Here is a 20511-nt window from a genome sequence, read left to right on the forward strand (position 1 = left end):
GCAAGCACACGCAGCCTTTAGCAGTATACTGGACAACGCATGTCGTGCCAACTTCTAGACGTTAGCCAGCTAGCCCTGCCGTTGATTTTTTTCCCCCTCACGGCTCTCCAAGAGCAGCCCGTACTCATCTACAGAGGTCCTCCTACTCACAAACCGGTCAAGTTTCATGAAACGCCTGTGACGACCAAAACCCCGTTTGTTCCCAGTCGAAAAAAAACCACAGAAAATTTTGTGATGTTACGACGGAATTTCTGTGCGGGTTTTGACGGGAAACCTGTTGTGACAACAGAACATTCTGTAGTAACATCAAAAACTTTTGTAATTACAACAGAAAAGCGCTACAGTACTACAGACAACAAAAATATACTACAGAATTACTACAGAACTACAGAAAAGTACTACAAAACGACACAAAAATCTGATGGGTACGACAGAACTACAGGATATTTTGTCGTATTTTTGACACAGTTCTGTAGATTTTTCGACTGGATTGACATGACGCACCTTGAGCAAAACACTCGGAACTGCTAAAAAAGCAGTACAAGATCAATTGCTCACTTTTGTCAGAGCATGACAACGGTAGCAATATGAAACATACGAATCGGAGAGGACACAAACACAACTTCGCGCGAGGAGCACAATGCTACAGACGCGGGCTCCTTAATTCATCACTTTTCGCGTGTCGTTTTAAATCCAGTAGCAGTTAGTTTACGTGGGAACTCTTAATAAAGGTTTGTGTTCGTTCTATTACGGTATGCTGGCTGTTATTGAGCCCCGGGGCGAGAAGCAGCGTGTTTCGTCCTATAGAACCTCACAGTTGTTATTCGGGCGCTAGTTGTGCAGCAGTATACGAAAGTTTCTGCTCACATTCAACGTCATTCAAACATGCACTTGCACCAGCAACAGCGCCGAGATGGCGACAAGCACGCAGTCCGGTTTTATGCAAGAGAAGTCACGCAAAGCGAGTATAGGCGTTGTCCGACAACTACAAGCGTAAGTGAGGCTCGTTGTCCCTACCTACCGCGAAAAATCTGGGAGCGAACCAAAGTCTGACTTGCGTGACGCCTTTTACTTTTTATTTATTTTACGTGAAGTCTTCTTTTTCTTTTCTAAATCATCGAGAGCGTCCTTCCAGGCACCCCATCTCCAACACACACCCATTCGACGACTTCCAGCTATTGCGTATGTTTATAGCAAGCGTCGTATAGCGCAAGGCAGAGCCGGCTCCGTAGAATTCGTACTGTTGTATCGCACATAATGGCGGTTAGCGTTCGGCGCCGTGACTATCGTACCACTTCTTTTTGCGCAAAAGACTAGTAGCAACCGGCGGCAGATCCTTCCGCGGTTCAAGTGCGGCTATGGCTCCCGAGAAACTGCCCGACTGTGGTGAAAGCGAGCATTATATGCGCCTTGCGTGCTCGAGACATGTCGTCGCCGAGATAGCATCTGCGTCGACGGCCGGCGCGCGCGGCCATTGAGCGCAACGACGTCGTTCGAAGACCGCGGAGGACCGACGTAAGTGCATACACACCATACACACACATGCCGCGCGTACCACGTACACTGGACGCATCCGCCCCACCGCAGCCGCCGCACAGTCGCGCGCCCGGGGCCTGCGTAAACGCGGAATGCGTGACGTTGAGCTGACCTGCTGCGGGTCACTCAGATCGTGACTGCTATATTTGTTTCTTCGGGTCTCCTGCGTGATGCGTCAATCCTCCCCCCACCCGACGACCGCCGCACAATAGTCGGTTTCTGGAGCATCGCCGTCGGGTGAAAGGCTTCGTACCGTAGGTTGTTGGTTCGAGCGAGTTTCGCTCAGAGAAAAGAAATATACACGGGTATAATCGAGCACACGGGGACAGTAGATGTGTGCCAGTTGCTCGTCGTGACTACGGAACAATTGGAATTCGAACGATGTCTAGAGAGCCGAAAGGACATACACGCGCCGTTATGCAGCTGCCGACGGTACGCGGCAAGGATCGATGGATTCGCTACTGAACGCGTTTCGACCAATAATCAAGAGCAGTCTGCCTCTGGCTGTGAGTATACCCCAGGCGGCTGGGGAAAACACGAGAAAAAAAAAAGTACTATCATATGTTCAGATGTGCAAAAACTTTTTGTTTTTATTTTCATATTTTTATTGCACTGAACACACGTGATATTCAAGTGTTCAATCCCTTGTTGAGTTAAACATTCGGCGGACAAAGAACCGAAAGCAATTAGTAACTGGTCATGACCCAACAATGGAATCACATTCTTTGGGGCTCCCCAGCTCGCCTATAAAAGCGTGGATTCAAGTACCTGCGCAGTCAGACAAGCCTAGTTCACATTTTTCTGCCGCTAGTGTTTCGTCTTACGCGGGGTGCGGCCAGCGCGAAAGTCGATCGAAATATTCGTCAGAGAACAATGTAAGCGCGCTACGCGCAATTTTCTCTGCTCCAGAGAGCAAAAGCAATAGTTCTCGTTATTCTTCCGGCACTGCCTTATCCCCGTAGTGAGCTTTCCCACACCCTGTTCTCGGCAACTCTTTCGGAGTGACTTACGCACGCCCGTCTTTTCCTGTGCATGCGAGCCGGACAACCGCTGTTACGTGTTCCATACAGCGGTACGCAGAAACCAGTAATCCGTCGAGTGCTCAAGATTTCTTGTCAGGGTCTGGCGAACAGATTATCCGTTATACCTGCGCGTGGTTGTTGCTGTTCTCGACACCTCCATCCTCCGCATTCGCACTCTCCTGCATTTCCTCCCCGTTCCAGCAGCACAAGCCAAAGTGGTGAAAACTGGGCCCGCGAACCGCGACGCAACGTGCCGTTACGCTGAGGCACGTCGCTACCATCTCGTCGTCGGTCGCGACTGTTTGGGTGTCGACGTCCCTCATGGCCCGCTTCTTTCATCTCGCTTTCCTCGTTAAGAAAGGGGAGGAAAGGGAGGGCAAGTGGGGGAGGGGAAGTGGGGGTTACCCACCTTTGTGTGGGAGCCGCTGTCTGCCGGTCCAGGAAGGCCTCTTCCCGCGGGCGAGGAGGAGGTTGAGGGGTCACCCCGCGGCGGCCGTTGTAGCGGCGATCTGGGGTGTGTGCGATCAAAAACACACACAAGCTCGCTGCTGCTCGTCGTGCGAAAGGGGCCGACGCATACTATACGGCAGTATCGGTGTCGAGAGGAGACGCGCTCACCGTCCTCTACGTGCGCCGGCGTCGTCGGCCAAGCGGCGAGGGGGGAGGGCCAGGAAAAGTGCTCGTCTTTGTCTTTCCCAGCGGGATCATTGACGAACGCGCGCGTGCCGGCATCACCGCATCGGCGAGCCACGCACCCTCCCTGGGGCGCTCATTTCGTTCAAGCGCCTCAAAGAGTCGCGCGCGTCGTCGCCGGCTCCGCCATTCCCGTTGCTGCCTCCCCGAAGGTGCATCGATAAGAGAATGTGAGTATATGGCTTGGCGTATTTCTTCGCTTCTACCACAGTGAACGCGCGCGCTTCTAAGCTCTCATGTGTTCGCGCCAACAGTATGTCCTAACAACTGAGGTAAAACGAGGTTAAAGCGCGGGAAATGGATTGCAAGCTGTTTCGAACTGCAGTGCGCACAATTTGTATACTAAATGAATAATTCATCAGTTTTAATTTGCTTGTCTAAATATAAACCAAAGAAAGATTATTTTATTCGTTCGGGAAAACTATCAGTGAATATTTTTATTTCTCTACTTACTCAATAATTTAAATTGCAATTCAGGTGATGTTTAATGCACATATCTTTAAGGCCTTTATGATTCTACATTTTGGACGGTATGTGCATCGGGAAGTTGCGTGCGTTTTACGAGAACCCAAACAGTTTACCCCGGAATTCATGAATAAAAACTGAGCTTTCATGACAGCTGAGCGTCCTGTGCGAAAGCTGGCACATGCGTAAAGCCAGCCGTGAATAGGTACATTTAGTCTTCAGGTGCACGAAGAGCGTATATGGGATGGCGCTCTATTCACGTACTGGTTGCACTTTCAGGCAGGTGCACAGGCTTCTCGCAGCCACTGCGCTGGTGCTTTCGCCAGCCATCGTGGTTCCCACGGAAGCCAGGATACGGGACGATCCGAACCAACCATTCGCGCACACAAGGTCCGGTCTAGTCCGGGGCGTGCGCCTAAGCGTCGGGAACAGACCGGTGGACGCATTTTACGGAATACCGTACGCCGAAGCCCCCTTGGGCTACCTGCGGTTTCGGAAGCCACGACCCGCGCTACCTTGGAAAGGAATCTACTATGCAACGCATAAGAGGCCACCCTGCTCGCAAAAGTCCTGGGAGCTCACGCAGGGATACACCATTGACGCATCCAACACAACCGAGGACTGCTTGCACGTCAACGTGTGGACGGCCGCTCGATACTGTTTCCATCCGAACATTGGCCTGTGCACCACCAAGGCTGTGATGGTGTTTTTCCACGGAGGCGGCTTTCAGTTTGGCGGAAACAGCTACTCCATCTACGACGCCAGGTACCTGGCTCTCTTCGGTGACGTCGTCGTGGTAGTGCCGAACTACAGGCTTAACGTGTTCGGCTTCCTGAACGCTAATGTATCAGAGGCGCCGGGAAACATGGGCATGTACGACCAGATTCTAGCTCTAGAGTGGGTTCAAAAGAATATTGCCATGTTCGGTGGTGACCCGAACCGTGTGACATTATTTGGACAAAGTGCCGGCTCAGTGTCCGTCGGTTACCACCTCCTGTCACCCCTAAGCAGGGGTTTGTTCCATAGGGTTATAATGCAGAGTGGTACGCCCTACTGGAAGGTTCCCGATAACACTTTCACGGGCAAGCTCAAGGTGCAGCAGCTCGCCGTCGGCCTCGGCTGTCCCGTTGGAGAGAGGGGCAACGTGCTCGCCGAACCCGGAAAGGTCATCGACTGCATTCGTTCCAGGAGCCGCTCTTCCATATTCAGGGCCATGAAGGACGTGTTCGGCGTTGAAGAACATTACATGATCCCGGCCTACTACAGCGAGTTCCTGCCTTTCGAACCAGTCATGGCCACCGAAAAGGGTCAGTTCCAAGACGTTGACCTCATGATCGGCAATGTCAGGAACGAAGGCACCGGCATTGTGGACCACTTCTTCTGGAAGATCTTCAACTTCAAGGATTACAGCAGGATCACAGTGGACGAGATATGGTTTTACAGCCTGCTTGTGTTTAGAGTGATCTTGGGCAAGAACCCTGCACCCATCCGCGAGTTGTACCTGAACGATCTGAACGAGTCGGATTCTTGGTTGGCGCTAAACCGCCTGTCCGATGCCGTAGGTGATTTCAGCCTCATCTGTCCTTCGCAACTGTTCGCCGAAGCGTTTGCAAGGCGCAAGAACAACGTGTACTTCTACATATTTAACCATCGTCCGTCGTTCAGCGTATACCAGCCTTGGACCGGTGTGGCTCACGGCGACGAACTAGGCTTCGTGTTCGGCTTCCCACTCCTCTACCCGCAACACGCGACGGACGAGGAGAAGATTCTTTCAAGACGGATGATGCGCATCTGGTCAACATTTGCCAGAACAGGGTAAGCAGACGCGTTTATACTTCTCCGAATTCAGTTGCATGTTATTTTCTTTTCTTAAAAACAACCAAAGTATCAAGTTTCAAATATATATTTTACCTTAATTCAAATCACTACGTTTCAAGCAAAATTATCTTCTTAATGACAACAGAAATGTTTCTTTGTGATGCTTCAGCGTCTACGCCAGTCAGTTTGTTCAATAGTTGCTAATATCTGTCCAGATAATGCTGCTGAAAAATTTATTGACGTCTGAAGACGTTAAAATTTGAAACTGGTTGCCGAAATTTGTGGGAGAACTCGCCATCCTCTCTGCTTCCTTTTGTTCAACATGTGTAAGGCACATATCGCACTAGATTTCATCGTCGTCTTGAGCACGGTGCAAACGAAGGGCCTTGCTTCGGTCGCTGGCCGTTTTCAGCCAACACCGAATTTTTCCCCCACAGTAAATAACCATTAATGTCGCTGAATTGCTTAAAGACTCTATCATATACGTTAGTTCGTTATAGAGATTATGATTTACGTTGGTTCAGATTAGTACAACTATGAGAAACCTCCTCTTGACTCGTGCCAAATACGCGCAAGTTATCAAGTATATGGTGTTAGCTTTTTTTTTTATTGGTTATCTGTTAATTTACCTGTGAAAATGTTGCTGACTACACCGAATTATTACTTTCTGACAGCGTGTCCTGTATTGCGTAGCAACCGGCACAAAAGCAATAGATGTGATGAAAGATCTCTTGCAGCTGACTTTTTTAATTAATTATTCTGACAGCCTTTCAATGTACATGGGATGACTACCACCCTGAGTGATTGAAGACCATATCTATGGCCAATAATGAGACAGCATTCGATAGCCCTCATGAACGCGCAGTGATTTTACAAGCAGCACTGCTTGAAAAAATACCTCGGCTAGTTTACGCTAGCTGAAATGGAGCGGTGCAAAGATGACGCAGAATCTTAGGTTCAGCACGTACAAACAAAAAAGGGCCTCATTTTTCTGTTACCCACGTTCGCTGCATGGATTAGTAAATCAGAATGCAATGTAGATGCAGTTGCATACTCTCGTATGGATGCAGCCTATACTTCCGTACATGGACAAATGGGTTGGAATCAAAAGCATACATTTTTCGACGACACTAGTCTTTTTAGACTCGTAAAACTTATAAGAAGCAAAGAACATGTCACAATCACCAATCATGGACTTAAAAACAAAAATACACCAGAAGCATGTTACTGGCACAAAGGTGTAGATTACTTAATTCTATACCAAAAGCGTAATGCGTGCTGTTAACACCAAAAACCGTGCCCTTTACGTACAGGCTGTCTTATCTATAAGACGGGCCTAGACATTTAAAAACCTAAGTGTCCTAATGAAATGGAATTAAGGGATTATACAATGTACCGGCTAGTATATATATATTTTTTTAATTCCATTAACTATTCGACTTTATCTCAATTTGTAATCATGACTTTGTGAGTAAATGTCTAAATGGGAAGCTACAAAGATCCACAAAAATAGTGCCATCCAGGTGCTTCCGATCAGGTAACCGCTGCGTGGCGCAGTGCCCTATTTTTTGAAGCTTGATCAGGATGCCTTAAAACATGCAGCTACAAAAAGAAATTTAACCATGAAGATGACAAATATGCAGGAGGGTTGAAATCTGGGTCAGTTGGTACATAGTCAGAGAATATATCAGAGAATGTGCAGTATGTGGTAAATTCACAGAAACAATTAACCATGTTATACTCGAATGTGAGGGTATCAATCCGGAAGTAGATGCATGCAGGCGCAGTCACTCTTCCTCAAGCTCTGGGGTTTAGAGATACCAGTGGCCGGGTGAATGAACCTGCGATGGAAGCTAGCAAAAGATGATTAGAAGATTGGTGGCGTAAAAGCAGAAAAGTAATATAATGTTAGTAATGTAGAAACAAAGATTCAGTTAATAGAATGATGGCATAGTTAACCGATCTAAAATATTAATTAAGATATAGGGAAATAAAACGAGCATGATAGCAACTTCACCACCCCGTTTCAAAGGGGACGATCCTATATATCCATTCAAATGAAAACTCGAGAAAAGAATACTGCGTGACAGTTGGTTTCGTGCGCTTCCCAGAATAGGCACTTGTAAAGCGCAACCAGATTCGCGTGTTCTGCGCTGCCAACAACAAAACTTTGCGCTGCCGCTCGTTTTGAGGTAAGCGTCAGCGTCTGAAGCCGACTCGCCGTTATCCGCCATTGATGCTGACATTGGAACCAGCAACAAAGCGAAGCTCCGTTGAGAGCAGCACCAAAAGTGCTTATGGGGCTGCTCTTTATCAAGTCGCGGACGAAAGTGCTGTAATCTTAGCGCATTCAGGCCCGCGCAGCAGTGTCACGGGGTATTTTGTAAACTTCGTGGGCATGCATATTAGCTGAATATAACGCTGTAATCTAAAACCACATTGTCAGAAGCATTTGGTCGGACAATTGTTGCGGCGTTCGATAATTTTCATATCCACACCTTAGCTTTTAAATTAATATTAAAAAAAGGTTAATTAGTTGATTTCCATTTAATAGTCAAGTGGGAGGAACGAAAATAATACTAGCGGGCACTTTACATTATTTCGAATAACATTCACTTCTTTCAATGCGGAAGATACGTGTGGTTTTATTAAAATAATCTGCATGGCTTCATTTTAGCCGGGCCGTCTATACACTGGCCAGTGGACGCGTGTACTGCGTAACTCTGCGTATTCGTAAGAATTCTTAACACCTGAGCAGATACAGCCTTTGGCGTATTATGGTCACTCTCTTTTGTTTAGGGGTCATGGTAACGCAAGGATATGAGCCATAGCATCGAACGCGTTCTACCGAAGGATGAAAAAGGCTCAGAAAGTTCAGCTTGTGAAAGCTACAAAGTTGCGAGCGCTTTAAGCTTTAATCGAACGCATCGAAAGCCGATACCTGAAGCGTTTTTCCGACCCCGTGAGCGCATAGTCTGTCCATTGTTTCCACCAGCATTCGCTCGTTCTGTTGATAACTGAAATGGAGCGGCCGGAAGTATAGATTCCGCTTCGTCGTCAAGTTGCGCAGTTTGTTTGATCTTGCAGCAACTTTTTATATTTTCTCAGTACAGCAGTCTCACAATGAATAACAAATGATACTTCCGACGCGTGAATGAGAACAAGTGATAAGGAGAAGTACGTGATTGTTTTGAAGATATTTCCAAGTCTGAAGTCGTCTTTCGCGTTCTTCAGAGAGAGCAAGATTGTGCTACTTGTGTAACCAAGTGGTTAAGAGTGATGAAAGAGTTATAAAAGAAAGAGCAAATGGCTTATTGCTGAAGGGGCTGGGAACATGGGGCGACACACTTACGTGGAGATAGGAAAATCTGACCCTCAAACGAAAACAAAAACATGCCTTTGCGTGCGACCGACGACAGCTTCAGAGGGAAATAAACAAGCTGCTGATAGAGAGTTCTCGGTGCAGGACCACCTAGATGGGCCAGGCAACTCCAGACTAGAATCAGATCAGAAAAAAAAGAGGAGTCTGAAAGATAGCAGAGCAGGAAACGCACTAGAGACGAGATCAAACCGAGCGAATCGCTCCGACTTCCGTGACGAGATTTTCCTTTCAAGGAAGACGGAAGCTGAAGAATGAGCCGCCCCAGCTGGCCCAAACACAGATGCGTTCTGCTTTAGTTTCGACACCGCGCTGCAGACCCAAGGCGTTTTCTTTCTTTCTCTTCCTTTGTGGACGAAATGATGTGCCCTCCTAACTGCAACGAAAGCTTGTGTGGGCAACCGCGAGGACAGGAAATATTGCCGTCGAAGCGTTTACACTCTAAGTAGACCGCCGCTAGCAGGAGGCGGTGCTTTCAGTTCATCGAGGAAAACGTACGTGTTGTGATAAAACGCCGCGATGGTGGCGACATTGGTCGTGGAAACAGTATAACAAGGAGGACAGTCATTTTCACGAACATTTTCACGCTACCGTCAGGGTGGGCTTGTTTTACAGGAGGGAACTGACACCGCTCTCTTCTAGCCCACTATAGCTCAGACTAACATTCAATATGCTTCGACGCGTTTCTCACATCAATACTTTGTTTCATACCCACGTACATTTCCGCAACTATAATTTATTCGCTTGTGGCTTGCTACGACGCACGAAATGTATAGTTCTCGGGACATCTTTGATAGAATCGAGTTCGTTACCCCTTCGCTGATGCTTTGTGCAGATCTCAGTCGTTTTCATTTCCATTTCTGTTGCATCAAAATAAGGCCGCCACTGAGGGGATCAGACTGGGCACCTTAGGATTAGCAGTAGAACGCTAAAGCCAAAGAAGCACCGCGGCGAGTGGTAACCGGACTATTAGCACCACCGTGACCTCATACAGATCACTCACTCAGATAACGTTTCCAAGTGCGTTACAGGCCCGATTTCCCGATTTTGTGTGGATGACTCATGTAATGATGCGCATTAATAACAGTTATCATCTTGTGGAAAAAATTGTGTGAGAGGCCTTGCTAGTTGCGGCAAAACTTAATTCGAGAACGTAATTGGACATCGCTAAAGAAACGAAGAATATAAAAGGACCTTGTCGACGTTTCGGCAGAAAAATTGATGTTTGCAAAAACTCGAAAACTCTCCAGGTTTTCACATTGACTCCCCCCCTCCCCCCCCCCCCCCCCCACCCCCTTCCGCCGAGATAGCGATACTGCGCTGTCCTCTTTCCTTCTTCGTGGCTAGCGCGAAGCGCTGCTGACAGGCCCTACAAATCCCCTGCAACACTCACTTTTATACTAGCCCATGTAACTCAAGCAGTAAAGCGGGACAGTTCGCATAAGCTTCCTCTCTTCGGCTCACCTAAATAAAATTCTAATTGGACAGTAGGGTATAGTGGGGTTATCAATGGGGACTTACTATGACGCGTTTCATCTTGCACAAAGCCGGCCCACAACTACTGTTGTGGAAGGCAGGAGATAAGGGCACGCTCTCAGCGATAAACAACGTCAGCGTCAGCATAGACAGCATCGCTGAACCACAGCAGCCACACCTCAATGATGCATCTTCTCCTGTGGTTACAGTGCACACTTTTAAGCGGGGGTGCGGATGCATTCGTCGGGTGCAGTGCAACTTTCACTGCTGCTGCTTCTTGCAGGAAGAGGGTAACAAGTAGAGGAGCCTTTCCATCTTACTTTCACGTTGTCTAGCTACCAACCTTGACTTTTGACTGAAGAATGAATCCGTCACGGCATAAACATGCCTGTTTTGGCGTGCCGCATGCACAGAAGGCAGCAGCGTGAGCCCTCACTGCTTGGAAGCCCGAGGTCAGTGGCACTGTTTCAGCGAGACGTCGTGCCTACCGGGCTCTTTTCAGAGATTTCATTGCTCCGCTAGCCGTTGTCTACGCATGAAGTCGGGAAGGGGAAGCAAGTTTAGACCGGTGAGCAGTCGAGGCTTATGTGCACTGCACGATCAGCTGGTGAAAATAAAGCGCCCAGGGGAGAAAAACAACAGCAACTGGCTGTCGGTGTGTATTCGTTCTCGTGCACGATCGTTACTGCAGGGGGCAAAGGGTGCCTTCGTGCCAGTGGAGCTGAGAGCGAAGCACCCTACATCTAATTTAAGCCCATTGTTTTGGTGGAAGAGCAGCGTTTAGGACGTTCGCGAGTGATCTATGTATAGCTCGAAGCATATTTTCTGAAACTTGCTAATTTAAAATCACTGTTAGGAACACGTGTGAATTCAACGACGAAATCAAAAGTGCCAGAGATGCTTCAGTTCTCTAAAGCCTTTTTTTGAACAGTACGCTGCAAAAAAAAAAAAAAAAAAATGGTGGCTGTTTTCTCTGAATTGCCAATTGCGGACATGATCTGCATAGTTCTCGGTTCTCCAGGGACGTCACGTTACACTTTTCTGACTGTACTGCAAAAGCAACCACGGTGTGTATATTATATGGTTAATCAAGCCGCTTTTCTGCTATTTACGCACTAAACGTCGATGTTCGATGGGCAACACTGGGGCGGGCGCTTGCAGAATGCTTTCGTGTGTTCAATCCAGCGACTTAGCGATAAATTCTGACCGTTCGATGGTATTTTTATTGCGGTAAAGCTTGCAGTCAACTGCAGAGAAAAAGCGTGTACGTTTGGAGCTATGCATGTCTGGCATTGAGCTCTTCGTATTTATTCAGGTGCCCTAAACATCCCAGAGGGCTTTACAGGAAGAAGGAAAGGGGTAGAACAAAATTTTCACTCACAGAACATACACAAAAACTAGCAAACATTCTGAAAATTCGTACATGAACTAAACACGTTATTGCAGTTAAAATGTGTTGCTGCTAGAACATTCACAGGCTCAGGAGGCACTTCAGGCTACTAACGAATGTGGTTGATTGAAACATGTCTTTTACGTAAAGCCCCGAGTGTGCATTGTTTTTGCTTTAAACATCTGTGCGGGCATGTGGCCCCACCACAGTCATGGCTGCCTCAACGAATGTGTCGTGGCAGCGTCTCCTTTAATGTAAAAATAGAGGAGGTCGTGGCCAGTGATAGACGCTACGTTTTCCGGAGCTGATTCCAATTACGAATGACGAGAAGAAGCGGTGGCTGGAAGAAAAACAAATAAAGGTTTGTACGGGCAAAAATGGGCTGTACTTCGTGCTAGTGATCCAGCCGCGAAAGTACTTGAGTGGCTTTTGTTACGTGTTACTAGAAAGGGATGAATAACTATGATAAAGCTTATGGGAGAAGGATAACAGCTGTAGCAACCTGCGTTTCTCGATAAATGGTAAGTTAAGGGGCCTTTTTTTTATTTCAGATACGCTTCCTGTGCGTACGTAGTTCTTTGAGATGAACAGAGCAGCTTTGGTTTGCATAGATTCAACTTTATTTATTAGATAAGCCTGATGTGTGTGTGTGTGGGGGGGGGGGGGGGGGGGGGGGGATTCATATAAGCCATACACATTTGAGTCTTGAGATATCTAATCTAAGGTGCCCGTGTGCTGTGCGATGTCAGTGCACGTTAAAGAACCCCAGGTGGTCGAAATTTCTGGAGTCCTCCACTACGGCGTCTCTCATAGCCTGAGTTGCTTTGGGACGTTAAACCCCACAAACCAAACCAAACCAAACCATATCTAATGAAGTCTATGCCGTGAGATTCGCAGATGAGTTGACCAAATACAAGTTGTGCCTAATAAAGTCAATACAAGTGCCTTAGATGCCCTACTTAGCATCGTAGCAATATGAAGGTTTCATGGTAGATTAGAGGATAAACGAACGCCTAAATATTATATATAGGACACTAATTCAACTGGTGCGTCGTTTATAGTATAGGGCATCAATTTAAACGGGATGAATGCGATGGCTTTCGTATTAGAGACGTTGATCTGTATCTTCCACTCTCTGCACCAATTATCAAGATTTATCAGGCCCCTCTGTAAACAGATAGCATCCGTAGGGTTAATAATTTGTCTATGCCTCGCAATCGTCTTTGTATAGTCTGACTCTAGAGCATAGGTTGACACTGATCTCAGTTATGTATATCAGAAACAATATCGGACCGAATACAGAACCCAAGCGCAGGTGCACGGTTATTAACGAAAGCTGAATGGGCGCTGCTTGACAAGTATGCATGCTACAACTTTCGTATTCAAGTTCAAACTTGCCACGTCATGGCGAGGCGCTGATGCGGAAACTTATCAAAGGCGTTCCTGAACTCTATAAATATCGCATATATTTAGGACAGAGAGTGAATGGCTTGATGAAAATATCGGTAATTAACTCGAAAACTTGCCTAGCGCAAAATTGACTGTGCAAAGAGCCACGCTAGTACAAAACAAACAAACAAACAAACAAAACACGCTTATTTGTCGATGTAATACATGACAGCTCATGATGAGGTAATGTGTTTCCAGTAATTTTCAACATTTGTTAGTGAATGATGTAGCTAGGTCTGTAGATTATTAGATTAGATTGGTCCCCAGACTTACAGATAGGGTTGAGCGAGCAACTTTACAATCATTTGGGGCACACCCTATATGGACAGGTTGTTGAAAGACAATACGACAAATTTCAGACTTAACTATCTTAAGTAACTTGGAGCATATTGTCGAGGCCAGGTGCCACGTTTGCCGGATGACGATCAATGGCGAATGTTACACTTTTGGCAGCGACAATCATGCATGCATGCAAACAAACAAACCATCACGCAGTGTCATGCATGCAAGAATAACGAGTCAGAAATGAAGGTTAGTGTGCATAGGAAACTCATCAGGGAAGACAGAGGAAAATAAGTAATTAAATGATATTGCGACCTTAGTCAGAGAAAGAAGCCTACCTCCCCTTGTTTGCTAAATATATTCACGCCTGTGTCAGTAGTTGAGGGTAATAACTTTCCAAAATTTTAATGCGTTGATTTGGAGCATGTCTGATATGTCCGTATTATAAAATGTCTTTGGCTGCTTGAATTCTGGATTTACACAACTGCCCATGCTCACTGTAAAGCTTCTACTTATCCACGGCCCCCGACCTTCTGGCTTCTGAATATAATCATTTGTTTTTTGTTTTTTTTTTTTGCTTACACTGCTCTTTATGTGCGTGTGAACCACATGCTTCGTGTCGAATCAGCATTAGTAATTCTAGGTACATATTTTTTCCTTAAGCGAAATCAGTTTGTCGCCAAAAAGTGTCTGATTTTCATTTGCATAGCGATGACCGAAATAATTCATGAACTCCATAAAAAAGGATGCCATGCTGATCAGCATGCCAATGTATGCTTTTGAGTAATAAAATATATATATTTTTTTCTGTCTTGCTTCGGCTATTGCAAATTCACAGTTCGATATGCTGTGATCACTTATACAAGAAATAAATTTCCGTTGCCTGGATCTGTGGTTAGTGCAAGCTGTTGCACGTGGTACTTGTTGATTAGCATGCATACCATTGAAAAGTGACAATACTATATGTGTGACGGAGCTCACAACTATTCTCTTCCTTCGAGGAAAGAAGTTCCAAGAAGTTATGAATGCAGGCAACATTATCCCTTCACGTTCGCTGACAGCAATCAGCAAAAAAACCTTTAAGAAAGCATTCACCTTGATGTTGGAGTGTAAAAATCGTTGATTATTGTGACAAAAAAGAAAACAAAGTAAAAACAGGGATAAATTATGGCTCGTGTTGAGCTTAAAATACAGATTGACTTTCCGATTAGCGACATTCGTTGTTTTGGAACAGGATGCGTAGACCGCTCCTTGGTGCTAACAGACACAAGAGCGTTCAGCGCAGTATCGATCATGGTACGGCGTGTTCCTGTGGAGCGTGAGGAGAAGAAAAAGCAGTCGTCCTTGCACCCTACGCTGCTGAAAGAATCCCACATATCCTTAAAAAATCAACACTGCAGACCTTGTACTTGCAGGACTGTTTCAAAAATGCATTAGTAACGGGTGCAGTACATATATGTTCCTTGGTGCCGAAGTATGTACTACGTCCATGTTGCTATGTGTAGACATCCGCAAAGGTTTATGATACGCGAATTCGGAAGGAAAAATATTTCTGCGCGGACTTCATTACAGCCGGAAGAGCTCACAAATCCCCTCATGATTATGTTCAAATTTTTTAGAAAGGCAACTGGCTTTAGATTTGTTTTAGCCCTGGGGCTATATTGGCGCTGCGGCGACACCATGCAGGTAAGGGGCAGACTCCTTTCAGATAGTTCGTTAATGAACTAAATACGTTAATTAAATTTAAATTTTCTTTTTGCGGTGCATATTGTATTTGCAGAATTGTAACTCATCCTCCAGTATAGGCGAGAAAAAAATATTACTTGAAATAAAATGTAGCGGGCGTTACAAGCACAACATCTGTGACATATCCTTCCACAAAGATTTCGTCATTCTGCTGGAATCATCTAAGAACACTGTGCCTAAGAGCCAGACGAGCGCATGGCGGTTCGTTGTCGATTTCGTTTTGGCCTCGGCCTCACTGATAGCCGCCGCGTTGGTAGATAATGCGCGCCGTCATTGCGCTCGTAGTCCGGCCTCAAAGCGCGCATTGGCCGAGCAAATTAAGCAGAACGCCCCGCTGGAGCTGGGTTCATGGGTGAAACCGCCTATCGGGGTCATATCTTCGGGCCTTGTAACGTCCGCTGCAATGTTTTTCAAGAATATGTCCTTTTTATTTTGTGGATAAACTATTTGGAGGAAGAGTTCAAATTCTGTAAATACAACACACCGCCTAATATGCGAGAAAAAGGAAAACTAAAATAAGATAATTGACGTATTCATTTAATTAGTGATCTATTTGAAGCCTTCTGCGTCTTACCTGGTGTCCACCGTAGCCCCCAATCTAGCCCCATACTCAAAATCCAGACAGATTTTTTTTTTAATTTTGAACCTTCTAAAATGAAACATTCGGTATGTGTGTGTATCTACATACATACATACATACATACATACATACATACATACATACATACATACATACATACATACATACATACATACATACATACATACATACATACATACATACATACATACATACATACATACATACATACATACACACACGCCCATACATACATACATACATACATACATACATACATACACACACACGCCCATACATACATACATACATACATACATACATACATACATACATACATACATACATACATACATACATACATACATACATACATACATACATACATACATACATACATACATACATACATACATACATACATACATACATACATACATACATACATACATACATACATACATACATACATACATACATACATACATACATACATACATACATACATACATACATACATACATACATACATACATACATGCATGCATGCATACATACATACATACATACATACATACATACATACATACATACATACATACATACATACATACATACATACATACATACATACATACATGCATGCATGCATACCGGGCGCATCATTTTGCATGGTCCAAAAAAACACGAACACCCGGTATATATATCGACACTTTTCGGCGCAGCGTTACGCTGCGAATGGTGTCGGTGTCAGTGAAATGGCGATGCCATAGTCCTTTAATACCACATGTTTAAGGAGTCTGGCAATGCGGAAAGGAGCACTGTTGACGCCTTTAGCCTTACAGCGAAGAGGGAGGACGGGAAGAGGGCTATAAAGAATGACATTTTTACAGGCACCGACGGCCGAATGTCTACTTGTAGCTTGCGTACGTACATCTTTAAAATAAGAGTTACATTTTAATGACATCCTATCAGATTTAAAATGAACGTTTCCATATTTTTGACAGTCGTAATAGGGAAATAGTATCCCGAATGTGCGCTATTCTCAATATTAGTGTCTTCTGCAGCAGTTTCTTCGTGCACGCCATTCTGAAATTCTTTCCCCTATAAGTGTTGGGTTTCTTCCACTATGGACACTTGGTAGAGTACAAGGCGAGTTATTCGATCAAGGCCTGCGCAATCTTCATATCTATAAGCGTCAGCTTCTGATTTTCATTTTGCTTTCCAATTCTTCCTGTGTTGTCGGCATCACAGCTACCGTATCGAACGATGGAAATAAACCAATTTTAGAATAGATAAAACGGGTTACTACCGGGCAGCCACAGCGCACTCGGAAAATAATTACTACGGCGCTACCTCACAACACTATTGCCTATAGCCTTAGTGCCAGAGCTTATAGAGAGCGTTAGCGTCCCCTCATATTGTAAAACACTTCAAGCGATTGGTGGATGTGTGTGACTTTGCCAGGATAATTTCTCCCTCTCGAACCTGCGTCCCGTAAAGTTTTATTGCCATCTGTGTATGTCCTCCTGCGGTGACTGCAGCGATTGTGGACCCTGAAGGCTTGCTAGGAACTGTTGATTTCCTGAGGGTGCCGTGGCTGCGAAGCACTTCTTTACTTGCCACTCTGCATTCTTAACTAAGCGCACATCTTCCTTTCCCTTTTAAGTTCGTTTTGCAGTTTGCTCCAGTTGAACCAGTACGTTTTTCTTGTTACCTTCCCCGTCTCTATTCTGCACATGTCCTTGCAATGTATAATTTGTGTCACCCACCACCCCTTCGCAGGAAGCCACCGACGGTTGGAGGCCAGCTGTGGCCCAGGTTCACGCGCGACCACGCCTTCCACCTAAACATCAACCTCAAGAACTACTCGCACGGCATCGACTTCCGGAAGAAGCTGTGCTCCTTCTGGAAAAAGTACTTAGTACCTTCGGGCTCGTGGTGACGGCGGTGACCGGTCATCGCCGTACACTCACGCGCGCGCACATTCCTGTGTACAGTTTCGCACTCATGTCCCGATAAGTATGTTTCATTTGTTAAAAAAAAATGATGTAAATATAGCAAAGCACCAGTGGTCATTGTGTTAGTTCTCACTAGAAGTTTGCGGTTCACTGAAGTTGCGTGGCCTGATGGGGAAGTTGGTACAGGCCGGGTGCGTTAAAAGCTGCAGGGCCACAAGAGTTCATTTTCCGCCACTTAAGATACCTGTGAAGCTGCCAAGGATCTTATGGGTGAAAACCAATTCTTCTACCTCCTATAAATGATTTAATTTTCGGGTTGTTTCAAATGTACACCACCCGGCTCAAGCACAAAGACTGTGGCCTGAGAGCTTTCAATGCACCCTCTACATATTCCAGCAGAGAAAAAACCAGCTGGAAAGAATGCACAAAAAGGAAAGAACCTATACGCAACGCGGCGCAGGAACTCAGGTAAGTTTAACAGGTTTCAAGTAAGTACCGCTAAAATAGCGTGGCGTGTTTGTGAACAGTCGGTCGCAGCGGCCACCTCCGTAGGCCAAATCTTTAACCTGAGCCATTTAGGCAGGCGCGTCGCGCCGCACGCGCTAACTAGTTTGCGGAGTGGTCTACATTAAATCGTTGTTGCGTTTGCTGCTTTTCTACTAGTATGCTACAGTCCATGATATTTTTAGATTTTCGTTCACAACAGAAATTTTCATTTTGAACTTTCGCGATGTGCAAGAAATGTAATACTAAAAAAATTGAGTACCAAAGGATGCCTTGACCTTCTGGCTGCAGCATGGTTTCAGGTGTGGTGGTGATTCGTGGGGTTTAACGTCTCAAAGCGTCTCAGGCTATGAGAGACGCAGGTGTAATGAAACAAAACAGACAGGGTCAAAAACTGATTCTCAAGTCGCGAAGAAATCTTCTGCACAAAGCTTCTAGTAAGGAAAGCTGAACAAAAAGTAAAACGTAAACGCCGATTGCTTGAGTATTTCTGTGATGTGCAGAACATTGACGAGCCACGAAGGAATCATTCGAGTGAGTCCCTGTTAATTTCAGCAATGAAACCGTTCGGGACAGTACAGAAAATGAGGCACACAAAGGGGTACAAAGATTTTGAAAATATAAATTTTTAGGTCATTTTTGTTTTGCGATGTCAATGCCGCTGCTGCCCTTCAAGGCCTGGTAAATCGATTGAAACTCTTCTGAGAGGTGTAAGAACGGCTTGTGAGAACACTACACGGCGTCGACCTCACAACACATTCACCATCAGGAAAAATAGGAATCAGAAAGGAGCAGATTTTTATATTCGTAGGCTCGTACATGCCTTCTCAATGTTTGCTACAGTACAAGGTACACGTGCCTAAGGGTGAAAGAAAATTTATTTAGGAGTGGCTGTTTGTCCTCTCGAAAAAAAAATAATAAATGCGAGGCTCCTAGAGCATTGTAGCCAGGCTGTACAAACGCAAACCAGATGAAAAACAACAAAAAAGCACCCGTTCATTTTTTTTCTCTCTCTCTCTTTTCTTTTGAGACCGCGCCCATTGTACACCAGCCTTGCAAAGCCTCGAACGAAGTTATGGGCTCTATACCAACCGGTCGTATCTGTATAGCCGCTTCCGCTGCCCGTCTGCGCGCACTTTCCTGATTGAGCTCACCGATGTGGGCCGTTGTCTCCAGCTAGGTCAGCGGTGTTGCTTGCTGTTCGTTTCTCCCCATTCCGCATCTGTACGGGTGGTGCCACTGCCTCTGTGATATTCGGAGCTGTGTTCAATAGTGACAAGTGACAGCTGGCATTTTGAGAGAACTGTTTTTTTTTTTTCGTTTTCACGCATTCCACAACAATGCCGGAGAATTTCTGTCAACGGATGTGGATTCCATAACAGGATGACCACGAATATCGGCAAATTTCTGCCAGCGATTGTGGAATACATACAAGGAAGACCACATATGAATGCGGATGATAGGATTATTTGAAATAGCTCGAATTCCTGCCCATGTTGTGCCTTAGAAGCAGTGGTTAGCCCGATTGTCACACAGAGTTTCTCGTGACAAGAATGTCATTTGAACACAGGTATATATATATTCACCCCCTTCATGGATCACTGCCTTGTCGTGGCGGAGGGGCTTGCGAAACTCGATGAAGTCGTGAGCTCTGCTGTGTAGGGCCACCCATGATAGACAGGTCACAGCAGAAAGTTCTGACAAAATGTGATTCACTGGAGAAGGTAATGGCAACCCACTCCAGAATTTCCTGCCAAGAAAACCCTATGGCCAGTCACAATACCATTAATGATATGGCGCCGGAAGATGAGCCCCCCAGGTTGGATGGCGTCCCACATGTTTCTGGGGATGAACAAAGGGCGATTCCTAGTAGCTCCAGGACGAATGAAGCGGCTGGGCTAAAGCCAAAAGGACGCTCAGTTGTGGATGTGTCGGGAAGCGACCGGAAAGTCCGATGTTGCAAGGAGATGTATCACATAGCAACATGGAATGTAAGATCTATGACGCAAGGTAAACTGGATGTCGTCAAGCGAGAAATGGACAGATTGAACATTGATATCTTGGGTATCAGCGAGCTCAAGTGGACCGGAATGGGAGAATTTAACTCCGGCGACCATTATGTCTTTTATTGTGGGCACGAATCCAGGAGAAGGAATGGGGTCGCTCTCATAGTAAACAGAAGAATAGGCAAAGCAGTGCTAGGGTACAAC

The 20511-nt window shown here is 45.6% G+C and overlaps 1 protein-coding gene across 1 annotated transcript; it reads left to right on the forward strand.

Annotated features, from left to right (window-relative positions):
• Positions 1 to 3077: 3077 nt before the first annotated feature.
• LOC146185385 (acetylcholinesterase-1-like) lies at positions 3078 to 17906 on the forward strand. The gene is made up of 3 exons (XM_084605518.1): positions 3078 to 3421; positions 3996 to 5531; positions 17622 to 17906. Coding segments are annotated over exons 1-3 (1698 nt in total). The 5' UTR covers positions 3078 to 3419; the 3' UTR covers positions 17782 to 17906.
• Positions 17907 to 20511: the final 2605 nt, after the last annotated feature.

The sequence above is a fragment of the Amblyomma maculatum genome, chromosome 6 (genome assembly GCF_055883805.1).
Source record: "Amblyomma maculatum isolate TAMU_Amacu chromosome 6, ASM5588380v1, whole genome shotgun sequence".
Taxonomy (NCBI): Eukaryota; Metazoa; Arthropoda; class Arachnida; order Ixodida; family Ixodidae; genus Amblyomma; species Amblyomma maculatum.